The following is a 15196-nucleotide window of genomic DNA, read 5'->3' as shown; positions in this document are numbered from 1 at the left end:
TTTATTTTAAATAGTATAATGTCTGAGTTTTTTTGCCGTCAGTGAGGAAAAGAGCCTCAGAATACTCACATCTGTATTTTTTTAAATCTCTTTTTCCTTCTAATTTGTTATTATTTACATTGCTTTTAAAATCGTTCTGTGTGACACGAAAACAATGGGGAAATCGTGTTGGTGAACACGAATCAATAGATTAATTTCGTGACTATAACACGAAATGCCGTGAGACTGGGTTGCAATGTTGGCAGCTAAAAATAGCATCTAATACGAGCAGTCAAAACAGGCAACTCATATTAGCTGTTATAGAGTGATTTAGTGACGAGTCCTAAAACCAGGAAGTGAGTCAGCATTTCACCACTTCCTGTTCCCTCGTCTCAGAGCCAATGGGATCTCTCCATAGGGTTTAGGAAAATATCTGTAAATAAGGTCTGTGGTTGAGACACATTGAAGAGACGGATCACGTTTTGTTCTAGGACATTAAATCCATCAGCAGTGACCCCACTGGTGATTTCTGAAGAGTTGACGTGTCTGAAAAACGATGGTTGTTACCAAGTGGCTGAATAGGACTACAGAAGTCGTGGAGGACGTTGTACGTCATTACGCCGAACACGTAAACACTCCTCTAAGTTAGTTTGCCCTGTTCTGCTTGAAAGCAAGTCCCTGCCTCCTGCAAACTGTTCAAACAAACGCTTCAACTTGTACCATTTAGAATCTGTATGTTTGAATATGGATCTGAAGTTGGCGTGACGTTGAAGTCGTGCTGCTGGACTCGGTAGTTCCTTTATAGCATAACGTTAGCATTTTGCTTCTGGCCATTAGATTTATGATTAGAACATTATAAAAGTAGGGTAGACATGTGGAGATTATCCGGCTGAACAAAACGTGCATTTATCAAACAGCTTCGTTTTCCACAGACAATATTTCCAGATATTTTCCAAAATCCTCTGGAGAAATCCTGTTGCTTTTTAGTGGAGGGAACCAGCAGCTTCCTTCAGGGTGAACACGTCCTCCCTGCACCGCTCTATAAGCTACTTATATTAGCTGCTAATGTTAGCTGCAAAGAAAAACAACAACAAGTGAGGCCATGAAAGGATTTGTCTCCTCTGAATGCCCCAACCAGCGGAGCACCAGGTTATCAACATGATAACAAACAGAAAAGAAGAAAGTATTCAAAGGCAACAGACAAAACTCTTCTTTAAAGTTCATTTCAAAACTTTATAGCGTATACTTTAAGCGTTTGATACCGTCGATCATCGCATCTTGAAGCAGAGGCTAGTCAGTATTGGTATCACAGTGCACTGAGATAACTGTAAAGCATTAACCCATCACTGTACCCTGTATGCAAGGGCTGGTTTGCCTTCGCTAACTGTACGGAGGCTCAGGCCCCGGGTCCACAGGAACACATACGGCAAAACGCATCGGAGTAACGCAAACGCAACCGCAAAAAAGCTTCCGCCCACACGCAATATACACCGGATTGTGTCAAGCTCCACGAGACAGCTCCGTTTACATCCAACCGCTGGAAAAGCTGCAGTACATATGCCGAACCTGTACGTGGCGCTGTAACTTCCTCCACAAAAGCAGCAACTTCCTCCACAAAAGCAGCGAAGAAGAATGGTTGTCATGGCTGCACTTCTGTGTATTCTCCGCGGTGGGGGCCGACAGAACCGGCAGAGTTTTTCGCCGGTCAACGTGTGTTAAAGTTTAAATCTTCCGGACAAAATTATAAAAGTGCCGGTCAAAGGTCTTCTTTGTTATTTATTGAGCTTTAAAACAAATGAATAACGACTCTATATAATGATATATGATAATAAATACACGGAGCCTCTCTTTTCCCTCTCTTCTGACCAGCGTCAGTGTCTGTCTCATGCAGCAGCTGATCCAGTAATGAGTGACCCGACAGTAAAAATAAACATATTTATAACTAGTTTAGGTAGTTTGAGAGGTAATTAAAATAGCTAAGGGTGATGATCTGACTTGAAGTGTGTGTTTTGCTCCCGCTGCATCACAGCGGGAGGAGCTGCGTGTCTCCGTCCTGTCAGATTAGATCCGCCATTGTTGTTGTTAACGAAACACATCAGCAATGATGCGGGGTACGCGGAGAGGTGGGAAGAGGGTGGGGAGAGGCGGGGCTATGAAACGGAATGACCGTATAGGCGACCCCACGGCCCCGTTGGACCCCCCAGAGCGCTCCGTTCCCAGATCTATCCACCTTTGGACCCGTTGTCGTTTGCGGGGTCTGTTTCTACGTTTCCGTTACAGCGTCGTCGAGCTTAAAGGGCTATACGCATGAGAAATATGCGGATTCAACCAGTTTTCGTTCCCGTGGAGCCTAGGCCTCAGTCACTGGTACATTTTTATTTACAAAGCCATGTTAGGGAAACTTCCATCCTACATCTGCTCCCTGATCTCACGGCGAATTGTAAGTGGCTACTGCCTGAGATCGCATGCTGTGGTTTTGATGTGCCAACTGCTAGGACTGTCTTAGGGAAGATAGCATTTAGATGCGCAGCTCCACTGTCTTGGAACAGTCTGCAATTGAAATGGAAACTGAGCAATCTGGTGCCACTAAATGTTTTTAAAGCTCGGTTGGATGCTTCTCAATCGGAAGCTGTTGGTACCTGTTCATGTGGATAGTTATGTAAACTGTAATCCCTGTAATGATGCTGTATGATGTCCTTTTTGTTGTTCTGTTTATGTTTTAATGTTTCATGTGGAACCTACTTGAGCAGGTCTCCCTTGAAAAAGAGAGCAATGATCTCAAAGGGATACACCTGGATAAATAAAGGTTTGAAATGAAATGAAATTTGACTCGTTTTTCGCTGACAGCAACTTTATTAAAATAAGAAAAACACAAAGAAATGATTCCCTTCATGTTCAGTACAAAATCACTGAATCGTCATTTATATTCTGACAGCATCTGGAGAAAATAACAAAACCTTCATCAGTATCTTCCTCTTCTTCTTCTTCATCACCCAGCTCCTCTTCTTCATCACCCAGCTCCTCTTCTTCATCACACAGCTCCTCTTCTTCTCTCCAGAACAAACTCTTATATAGATTTAAACAGAAGAGCGTTTTCATCTTAAATACAGTACGTAGCACAGCTCCTTCACACGAGCAAATAAATAAAGTGGAATGATAGATTTTATTTGTCTCTTCTCATCACTTAAAGGTCAGATAATATAATATATAATAATATCTAACGTGTCCAACAATATGATGATGCTACCCTCCTTGTTACACCTTCATATAACGTTTGCAGAACATGTCTGCAGGTGGTTTTGATGCTATTGAAACCTCTGGAGGGTTTTCAGCAACCTTTCCAAACAAACCCATCCTCTGTGGTTCCATCACGCCACAATAACTCTGGATAAAATAGGCTCTTATTTTATTCATGATTTAAAGGAAGTCTTGCAGGAAAGAGTTTTTATAACCAAACGTGTAAAGGATGAACTTTGGTTTAACCGTCCTCTCTGTGTCTTCTGCACGACATCTGCTTCCTGTTCAGAGTCCAGCCGCTTGGGAGCGCACACACACGTTGATTATCAGTGTGTGTCCTCAGTGTGTGTGTGTGTGTGTGTGTGTGTGTGTGTGTGTGTGTGCTCCCTGGGTCACGCCGAGCCGAGGCTGTCGAAGCCGCAGAACTTCCATCTTTTCTCCAGATTGGCCCCCACGCCGCTCAGCTCCTGCAGGAACATGGAGGGCAGACGCAGCATGAGGCGCTCCAGCTCCCCAGCAGACACCTGGGGGGGGGGGGGGGGGGGTCATTTAACTATTTAAACATCAGAGACTCAGAGGAGTACTAATACTTTGTTACTGTACATGTTTCTGGTATCAGTACTTTACTCCAAGACTTATTTTTACTTTGACTTCTTACATGTTGAACACAAATAGCTGTACTTTCTACTTCTTACATGTTGAACACAAATACCTGTACTTTCTACTTCTTACATGTTGAACCCAAATACCTGTACTTTCTACTTCTTACATGTTGAACACAAATACCTGTACTTTCTACTTCTTACATGTTGAACACAAATACCTGTACTTTCTACTTCTTACATGTTGAACACAAATACCTGTACTTTCTACTTCTTACATGTTGAACACAAATACCTGTACTTTCTACTTTTTACATGTTGAACACAAATACCTGTACTTTCTACTTCTTACATGTTGAACACTAATACCTGTACTTTCTACTTTTTACATGTTGAACACAAATACCTGTACTTTCTACTTCTTACATGTTGAACACAAATACCTGTACTTTCTACTTCTTACATGTTGAACACAAATACCTGTACTTTCTACTTCTTACATGTTGAACTCAAATACCTGTACTTTCTACTTCTTACATGTTGAACACAAATACCTGTACTTTCTACTTCTTACATGTTGAACCCAAATACCTGTACTTTTCTACTTCTTACATGTTGAACACAAATACCTGTACTTTCTACTTCTCACATTTCCCAAACAGGCTGGTTCCTTTAGTTTGAATGTGTGTTTGGTGGCGTGATCATTATTCTTTAGAGTCATTGCGTGCCTATTGATTTGAACACGATCCGTGTATCCATCATTTCCTGGTCTTCTCTAAAGAAGAGGGACCAATGAAAACGTTGTCATGTTGCCGTTGTTCAGCATGGAAACATTCATTAGCTAACAATGACATTATTGTTCTATTAATATAAAGGGAGGTCAGGTACTCTTTAAAACAGCTGCTAGTTATGGGTACTTTTTACTGAAGTACATTTCAAAGCCCTCTTTACTTTGACTTGAGTAAGAAGTTTAGTCAGTACTTCTACTTTCACCAGAGTATTTTTAAACACGAGTATCTGTACTTCTACTTGAGTAAAGGATGTGTGTACTTCTACTTGAGTACAGGATGTGTGTACTTCTACTTGAGTACAGGATGTGTGTACTTCTACTTGAGTACAGGATGTGTGTACTTCTACTTGAGTAAAGGATGTGTGTACTTCTACTTGAGTACAGCATGTGTGTACTTTTGCCCTCTCTGGAGACGACCTACTTGTTCTCCGTGTTTTTGCAGACCACGTATAAGACGTATCAGTCTCTGTTTTTTAAATTGGGGTTTTCTATGTTGTTGTGTTTTTAAATGTTTTTACATCATGTATGAGGGTTTTTCAGTCTGGGGCTATAACTTTGGTTTTATTGTCTCGTGCTTTTACATTAGTTTCTTTTTGTCCTATTAGTCTTATTATTTGTCTAAATGTTTTTATGCTGCTTTTTTTCAACTCTGTTGTTTTAAAATGTGCCTTATCAAAATTGTCAAAATTATTCATTGCTAAATAATTAATTGTAAAATGCATACATGTTGCACACACTACAGGTGAATAGGGTACAACACGTCATCTTTGAATATAATAACGAGGCTAACGCTAACTGTTGGTGAGTTTAGGAGAAATCTGCACAGACTTTCTTTCGACTAAGGCTTGTTATGGGAGATAAATATCCCAAGATCGGAAAATATTAAATATATGTGTGTGTAGGGTTAGGGTTAGGGTTAGGGTTAGGGTTACCTTGGAGTCCAGCCTCTGGATGTACGACCACAGATACTCCAGGTTTGCTCCGAACGGATGAACGTGGAGGAAGGTGGAGATGACTCCTGCAGAGAGGAGGAGGAACAAAGAGTTCAGACTCAGAGAGAAGCAACACCTCTCACTGTCACACACAAGCACATGAGTGTTAGCGTGCACAAGGGTTAGCATGCCAGAGACAATCTGAGCATGCTTTTATACATGTGTTTTCATCAGAGGTCACGAATGCACTAAAGATAGCATCAGAGAGGCTGGGCTGCATGAAGAGCGTGTGTGTGTGTGTGTGTGTGTGTGTCTGTGTGTGTGTGTGTGTGTGTGTGTGCGTGTGTGTGTGTGTGTGTGTGTGTAGAGTGGCGTCCCCCCGGAGGACCCTGCACGGCTGATATTTATTTCCCTGATTTATGTGGCGAAACGCTGCCCATTACAGACAGGCTGATGCAATTCCTTCCAGCAGACCTGCTCACTGGAACAGAGTGAGTGTGTGTGTGTGTGTGTTTTTATTCTTGCAACCATGAACACTAACTGAGGTGAACGGAAAAAGAAACATGCACGGTATGGAATAGGAGCCGCACTCTGTTTGCTCTGCAGTGGAATTTCACTTCACTTCACAAACAGTAAAGCAACGTATACATAACGATAAAACTACATTTGATTCCTTATAGAACATTAAATAAACATTAAAGGTAGGGTAGGTAAGTTTGAGAAACCGGCTCGAGATACACTTGTTGTTATATTCCATGGAATGCTCTTAACATCCCGATAGCAATGAATATCTGAAGTGCTTTGACAAAAATCCATAAATAAATATCATCTGTGGAAGCCGTAATACTGTAAAAAGCACGACCAATCATCTGAGCCGGCCCGGCTAAAGTAACTGGATGGCCTACCTGCCTGTCAGCCTTCCATCTGTGCACAAACTTATCTCGTGCCCTCATTGGTCAAAGCTGACCAGTCCCTGAAGACCTGAGAGTTCTGGATGGTTCATAATTTAGCAGTAGGTCAGACATGTATTTGGGCCTAAACCATTTATTCTCAAAGTAATGATAAACCTGTGAGTTGGATGTAGAAAAGTCAGAATCAATATAGAGGTTTTTTTATTTTAAAGAAAATTCAGATTTTACATAGTAAAAACTGTAAATTATAGTGTCCGTCCAAAAATTCGTTTTACTTATAGTGAAAACTACCCTTGGATGATGGGTTAGTAGACTAAAAGCTTTAGGAATCCAAAGTACAACATATAATAAGTACCCTGTATCAAGATTGATGCAAAACAAGTGACATTTGACCTTTTTAGAGAGGTTTAGCAAAAAGAAACCACTTCTGGGGTCATTTGGGTGGATTTTACCTATCTCTGGCCCCCCTTGCTCGATTTTGATGGTTGACACCTCTTTCTGACCGTTAGAGCCAATAGAATCGAAGGGGAATTCCCCCACACACACTCATTGTGAAGAGAAAAGGTGGGGGCTTCGCGCATGTCATTTTCCATCAGAGTGAACCTATCTCTAGTTTTGACATCTGGAAACGGAAAAGCAGTTTTATTGCTTATGGATTATCAGAAATCATTTCAAAGGGACACAGACACATTAGATTAACCTATGGATTAACTTCAGCAGCGTTTTTATTGTTTTAATGCCATTGAAGACCACTTTGGAGAGACTACAGAGCCAAGGTAAAAATGTTAGCATTTTTAGCTACCTAGCGCCACCTGTTTTGATGTCCGTTTTTGCTTATAACGTCGCAAATACGTATAATTCAGTGATCATGAGGGTACCCATCGATTCTGTGTCACCTCACGATGTGTTGGATGTGGTGAAAAAATAAATAATAAGGTTTTGTGTGTGATTTTTGGTGTAGTAATGTTGTTACAGATGGAGCATCTTATTTCAGACAGTTTGAAATGCGAGGGTCGTGATTGGTCCGTGATTGGTCCGTGATCGGCCCATGATCGGTTCGTGATGAGAGCCGGCCCCCAGTCCTGACTTGATACCCGCCCCTGTGATAAATACATTTAATTATTGTGAAGCCAGCTGCAATGGATCATTGATCCACCAGGGGTGCAGTTTCCACACTGGAGCTCATGTGAATCAACTTTGATACAGATACCAGTATGTCTGGTACTACTGTATAGCGGATCTTTGTTAAGATCCATATGTCACGGATAGGATCATAGTCTGTGCTAAATAAGACATGTAATCATTTACAAACATCACCATGTTGTTATTTAACAAAATAATGTTGTTTAGTCGAAAAAAACGAAGGAGAGGAAATGCAGCCGGCTCTCGATTTTTAATCCTAATTTAATCATCATCTTCACCACGATCATTTATGTTTATGTTCGCCGAATTGACATGAAATCACTGACAAATATGAATATACTGTATTCAACTTCATTAAAATGTTATTAACGTGCCTAAACTCAGTAATTCACTAAAAATATTTATATTTTAATGGAGCCTTGTCAGGCAGATCAAGATCCGGACCAAGTCGCTGCAAATTATCCCGCTTATTACATGGCCACATTCTCAACAAAGTAACGACATGACTCCCAATATTAATTGAAATGCTTTTATGGATTTAGAAATGTTTTTATTGATTTAAAAAGAGTTGTATGTATTGATTTAAATTGACATGCATCCGCTAAGAAAAATAGTCCGTTGTTACCGTTTTTTAAGGCAAGGCAAGGCAAGGCAAGGCAAGGCAAGTTTATTTATATAGCACCTTTCAACACAAGGCAGTTCAAAGTGCTTTACAAAAATGGAAGACATTATGAAAATGGCATTTAAAATCATTAAAAAGAAAAGATAATAAAATAAACATTAAAAGAAAAAAGACATGGATAAAGGTTAAAAGTTACAGTGCAGTTTAAGATGTGAATAGTTCAATTAAAAGCAGCGGCAAAAAGAAAAGTCTTCAGCCTGGATTTAAAAGTAGTAAGAGTTGCAGCGGACCTGCAGGTTTCTGGGAGTTTGTTCCAGATATTTGGAGCATAATAACTGAACGCTGCTTCTCCATGTTTAGTTCTGACTCTGGGGACAGAAGCTGACCAGTCCCTGAAGACCTGAGAGTTCTGGATGGGTTCATAATTTAGCAGTAGGTCAGACATGTATTTTGGGCCTAAACCATTCAAAGCTTTATAAACCAGCAGCAGTATTTTTGAAATCTATTCTTTGACACACAGGAAGCCAGTGTAAGGACTTCAGAACAGGAGTGATGTGATCACACTTCTTAGTGTTAGTGAGGACTCGAGCAGCGGCGTTCTGAATTAGCCTGAAGCTTTCTAATAGATTTTTAGTGAGACCCTGTAAAGACACCATTGCAGTAGTCGAGTCTACTGAAGATAAAAGCATGGACAAGTTTTCCAGATCCTGCTGTGACATTAGTCTTTTAATCCTAGATATGTTCTTTAGGTGATAGTAGGCTGATTTAGTAACTGTTTAATGTGACTGTTGAAACTCAGGTCAGAGTCCATGACTACACCTATATTTCTGGCTTTATCTGTTGTTTTGAACATTGCAGACTGAAGCTCAGCGCTAACTTTTATACGTTCTGCCTTGGCTCCAAAAACCATTACCTCAGTTTTATCTTTGTTTAATTGGAGAAAGTTCTGACACATCCAGTCATTGATTTGTTCAATGCACTTACTCAGTGTTTGAATTGGAGCATAATCTCCTGGTGAAATTGTTACGTAAATTTGTGTGTCATCCGCATAGCTATGGTAACTTATTTTGTTGTTTTTCATTATCTGAGCCAGTGGTAGCATGTAGATGTTAAAGAGAAGAGGCCCCAAGATGGAGCCTTGAGGTACCCCACATGTCATATTTGTCACTCAGATGTGTATTTACCTATAGAAACAAAGTTTTTTCTGTCCTTTAAGTAGGACTCAAACCAATTTAGAACTGTTGCCGAAAGTCCCACCCAGTTTTCTAGTCGGTCTAGTAATATGTTGTGGTCAACAGTGTCAAACGCAGCACTGAGATCTAATAATACTAACACTGAAGTTCTGCCACTGTCTGTGTTTAAGTGGATGTCATTGAAGACCTTCACAAGAGCAGTCTCAGTGCTGTGGTTTGGACGAAATCCTGACTGGAACACATCCAAACAGTTATTTAAATGCAAGAAGTTACTCAACTGTTGAAATACAACTTTTTCAATGATTTTACCCTAGAAATGGCAGGTTTGATATTGGCCTGTAATTGTTCATTACTGAAGCATCTAGATTATTCTTTTTTAAGAGCGGTTTAAATGACTGCAGTTTTCAGGGCCTCTGGAAAAATACCTGAGTGAATAGATGTGTTTACTATATGAAGTAGATCTGAGGCCATGCAAGGAAAAACATCTTTGAAAAAATCCTGTTGGAATATATCAAGGCAGCAGGAGGAGGATTTCAGAAGTTGAATAATGTCCTCTAAGTTTTTACCATTAATCTGATGGAATTGTGTCATGGTGTTTGAATTGATATTAGGTGGACATAGGGACAACACATTTGCTGTACCTGATGCAGAGGCACTGACTGCTGTCTAATTTTCTGAATTTTGTCAGTGAAGAAGGAGGCAAAATCATTGCACGCCCTGGTGGATAGAAATTCAGAGGCTACTGACACTGGGGGGTTAGTTAGTCTGTCGACGGTAGCAAACAAGGCACGTGCGTTGTTTTTATTTTTGGTAATGATGTCAGAGAAGAAAGACTGTCGTGCGTTTTTCAATTCCAAATTATAAAGGCCAAGTCTCTCTTTATAGATTTCAAAGTGAACCTGGAGATTTGTTTTTCGCCACCTACGTTCAGCTTTTCGACACTCTCTTTTTTCTGTTCTCACGGTCATGGCCTTTCTCCATGGAGATATTTTCTTGCCAATCACTTCCTTTACCGTAGTTGGAGCAATGGTATCTATAACATTTTTAATTTTTGAATTAAAATGATCTACTAGCTCATTTACTGAGATGTTAGCAGGGGAGAGTGTGGATGAAAATTATGAGTAAACATTTCCCTAGTATTTTCAGTTAAATATCGCTTTGTGGTTACCTCTTTCTGACATTTTTGTGAACAGAAATAGAGCTCTCAAAGAAAAAACAAGGAATGATCAGAGAGTGCAACATCAGTCACCACAACCTTTGAGGTATTCAGACCCTTTGAGATAATTAAGTCCAGAGTGTGCCCCTTATTGTGCGTGGGCTCCGCCACATGCTGAGTCAGTCCATAGTTATCAAGAACACAAAACAGTTCTTTAGCCTTTCTGTCCTGGGGGTTGTCAACATGGATGTTAAAATCACCAACAATGACTAGACGGTCAAAGTCAATACACACTATAGACAGCAGTTCAGTAAAATCATCAAAAAAGCTTGCACAGTATTTGGGTGGTCTATAGATATTTAGGAACAGAGCTCGAGAGGAGCATTTCAGCTGAAGGGCCACATATTCAAAGAAGCAAAGTCCCCATAAGATGTCTTCCTGCATTTTAAACAGTCCAGAATGAAACGGCAGCTCTCAGCTGGTGTGTTTACACACCTAATGGCCCATCAGCCACAGGCTCTTCCCCCCCCCTGATCTTCTTTTCCAACAGTTAAGTTAACTGTAGGTTACTCTGAGTGACAAGCTTACAGTTAGTGAAGTAACACTTTTTTTTTGTGAGTCACGACCTGGCTGCTTCATTCTAACATAACGCTCCAAATATGACTGTTTCCACTCGGACTTCAATACAGCAACACCATTGTTTGGTTTCCATGGTAGCGTGTCTCTTTAGTAGCGTGCACTCCTTTCCTGTAAATTACAGGTCCAGCCAGGCAAAACAGTGCACTTCTCTTTCCCGCACTACTGTGACAGACCATGGGGCTGGGTCAGCCACTAACATATTCATATTTCTCTTCTCAAAAAGAGAAATATAAACGTTAGTTTTGAACTGAAATGATCAAATAAAGTCAAAATGTCACAGTGTTTACAAACATTGACCATACCGTTCACCAGCCCCCACCCCCCTATGTTGCATGCAGCCGGCTCTCCCGATTTTTAATCCTAATTTAATCATCATTTTCACTACGATCATTTATGTTTATGTTCGCCAAATTGACATGAAATCACTGACAAATATGAATATTCTGTATTCAACTTCATTGAAACGATCAGGATGGGTGTTATTTTTCCCCACAATGACCAAGTCAAATTATCCCGTTATTACATGGCCACATTCTCAACAAAGTAACGACATGACTCCCATTCTTAATTGAAATGCTTTTATGGATTTAGAAAATGTTTTTATTGATGTAAACCTTTTCTCCTCCTTATCTCTTTCATTACTTTTTATTTAATGCTTTATAACAGCTGTAATAGTTCGTTAGAAATCCTCCGCAGCGCACGCCCACCTCCCTCGGCTGAAATTATGAATGTACAGTAAGGCATATAGTAATCATAGATAACACGGCAGGGTCCGTTACAGTTTGTTTTCATCTGATTTCAAATAAACAAAGTCGTGGCTTTCAGAATATTAACTTGTTTCGGGCAAATGTAGATGATAATACAACTATGAAGCTTGTAACGGCATAATTACTTAAGCGGAGAACGGGAGTAATTTAACGTTACAGCAGGCATAACAACAGCCGGTGTTTATTTTATTATTAATATAGTCGTTATTCATTTGTTTTAAAGCTCAATAAGGAAGATTTAAACTTTCACACACGTTGACCGGGTGAAAAACTCTGCCCGGTTCCCTCGGCCCCCACCACATTGAATATAAACAGAAGAATTACAGTGAATTAAGGTGACTGAGGCTTTTTAACATAGACTTTTTCAGTGTCCCACATACCCACATACCGTTTCACCATCCCCCACCCCCCTACTGTATGTTGATTTTTGACTGTTTGCCTACATGTAAATGGGTGGCATTAGTACCTACCCCCCTCTGAGTGAATACCTGTTTGTACCTGTCCGGGGCTAAGCCCATAGGACGATGCTCTGATGTCATCACCCTCGCACATTTGTCATATGTTTACAAAAAAACGATGTTAACACTTTCTCGATCTTAATATATGCTATATTTAGGGTCGATATGTGTTGAATTTACTTTAAATAGCAGATCACTGTGACCGGATATAGTTTTTTCGGCTTAGTGAACGTGTGTTCCTTCCCCCCCGTTGACAATTCACGAGCGTCTAACAGAGCCCCCCCCCCCCCCCGTCGCACCTTCTAACAGAGCCCCCACACATATCAAATTCCAATTTAAACCCCTGGCCTCTGGAGCAGAAATGAAAGAGTTTTAAAAATGTTTACGTTTTGGTGAGTTTTTAGGGAAATGTTGTAATATTGCAACGTTTAGGTGGGAGCAGAATTTCTGTATTTCTACTCACATTGTCTGAATAAATATATTGAACAACTAAGGGTTAATTTGCAGGATTGATTGCTTACTTAGCCCTATATCAGTATATAGCATGAATAATAATCACACATCACTCATATTTGTTATGAATAATCATTTATTAAATAGTAAGTCGCTTTGGATAAAAGCGTCAGCTAAATGCAATTTATGAAAGCCTCACTCAGGATTTTTTTACCAAGTGTAAAGTTATTTAATATATAAAGACTATATATTATTGAATTACAAGATTAGATATACTTTATTTGATCTAAAATATTGATGTGTTCAAATGCTCTTCTAAACAAAACTGTTTCTGTGAAGGAAGCGCCATCTCCTGGTTAAATCCTGAAATTGAAAATCTGGCAACGCCCTCTTGGAAAATAGTGGGAGGGCTTAACATTCCCAGATACTGGTCTTTGGCAGGTCTTAGGCAGGTAACTGGCAGGTAGCAGGCAGGAAGCTGTAAGCTGGAGTCTGAAATAAGATGCTCCATCCATTTTTCGCTCGTTGCTAATTCAGAGGCTCAGTGTTAGCATTGTGGGTTTTCATCTAAAAATGATCAGTTAGATGAGTTTCTTCCCGTTACATGGATATAAACATTCATAGTTTTATTAAATGAACATGCCCTCAGACACTGTTTCCTGCAAGATGTTGCGGCAGTGCCCCGGGACCGGGGTCTCTCGGGCTTAACAGGTTAAGGAAGAAAATAATCAAAATGTGATTGTTTTTCTTTATGCATCGATGACGTCATGTTACGTGACGCAGCGTCATTGGATCTATATCAGGAGAACCTGACCCTCCTGTGATGTGTTTCCTGCAGAATATAACCTGTGATGTGTTTCCTGTAGAATATAACCTGTGATGTGTTTCCTGTAGAATATAACATGTGATGTGTTTCCTGTAGAATATAACCTGTGATGTGTTTCCTGTAGAATATAACCTGTGATGTGTTTCCTGTAGAATATAACCTGTGATGTGTTTCCTGTAGAATTAACATGTGATGTGTTTCCTGTAGAATATAACCTGTGATGTGTTTCCTGTAGAATATAACCTGTGATGTGTTTCCTGTAGAATATAACCTGTGATGTGTTTCCTGTAGAATATAACCTGTGATGTGTTTCCAGTAGAATATAACCTGTGATGTGTTTCCTGTAGAATATAACCTGTGATGTGTTTCCTGTAGAATATAACATGTGATGTGTTTCCTGTAGAATATAACATGTGATGTGTTTCCAGTAGAATATAACCTGTGATGTGTTTCCTGTAGAATATAACCTGTGATGTGTTTCCAGTAGAATATAACCTGTGATGTGTTTCCTGTAGAATATAACCTGTGATGTGTTTCCTGTAGAATATAACATGTGATGTGTTTCCTGTAGAATATAACATGTGATGTGTTTCCAGTAGAATATAACCTGTGATGTGTTTCCTGTAGAATATAACCTGTGATGGTTTTTGCCTATAGAATATACCTGTGATGTGTTCCTGTAGAATATAACATGTGATGTGTTTCCTGTAGAATATAACCTGTGATGTGTTTCCTGTAGAATATAACCTGTGATGTGTTTCCTGTAGAATATAACCTGTGATGTGTTTCCTGTAGAATATAACATGTGATGTGTTTCCTGTAGAATATAACCTGTGATGTGTTTCCTGTAGAATATAACCTGTGATGTGTTTCCTGTAGAATATAACATGTGATGTGTTTCCAGTAGAATATAACCTGTGATGTGTTTCCTGTAGAATATAACCTGTGATGTGTTTCCTGCAGAATATAACCTGTGATGTGTTTCCTGTAGAATATAACCTGTGATGTGTTTCCTGTATAATATAACCTGTGATGTGTTTCCAGTAGAATATAACTTGTTATGTGTTTCCTGTAGAATATAACATGTGATGTGTTTCCTGTAGAATATAACCTGTGATGTGTTTCCTGTAGAATATAACCTGTGATGTGTTTCCTGTAGAATATAACATGTGATGTGTTTCCTGTAGAATATAACCTGTGATGTTTCCTGTAGAATATAACCTGTGATGTTTCCAGTAGAATATAACATGTGATGTGTTTCCGTAGAATATAACCTGTGATGTGTTTCCTGTAGAATATAACCTGTGATGTGTTTCCTGTAGAATATAACTGTGATGTGTTTCCTGTAGAATATAACCTGTGATGTGTTTCCTGTAGAATATAACCTGTGATGTGTTTCCAGTAGAATAACATGTGATGTGTTTCCTGTAGAATATAACCTGTGATGTGTTTCCAGTAGAATATAACCTGTGATGTGTTTCCTGTAGA

The 15196-nt window shown here is 39.6% G+C and overlaps 1 protein-coding gene across 1 annotated transcript in view; it reads right to left on the bottom strand.

The window, feature by feature from the left end:
* Nucleotides 1-2824: 2824 nt before the first annotated feature.
* Nucleotides 2825-15196, bottom strand: part of LOC117490099 (ecto-NOX disulfide-thiol exchanger 1-like) — a 35625-nt gene continuing 23253 nt past the window's right edge. Inside the window, 2 exon segments of the mRNA XM_034139685.1 lie at nt 2825-3740; nt 5541-5626. Coding sequence (XP_033995576.1) covers nt 3609-3740; nt 5541-5626 — 218 coding nt within the window. The 3' untranslated portion in view covers nt 2825-3608.

The sequence above is a fragment of the Trematomus bernacchii genome, unplaced genomic scaffold, assembly GCF_902827165.1.
Source record: "Trematomus bernacchii unplaced genomic scaffold, fTreBer1.1, whole genome shotgun sequence".
Classification (NCBI taxonomy): Eukaryota; Metazoa; Chordata; class Actinopteri; order Perciformes; family Nototheniidae; genus Trematomus; species Trematomus bernacchii.
Note: the sequence above shows the minus strand (reverse complement) of the source record. Positions and strands in the feature narration are given on the sequence as shown.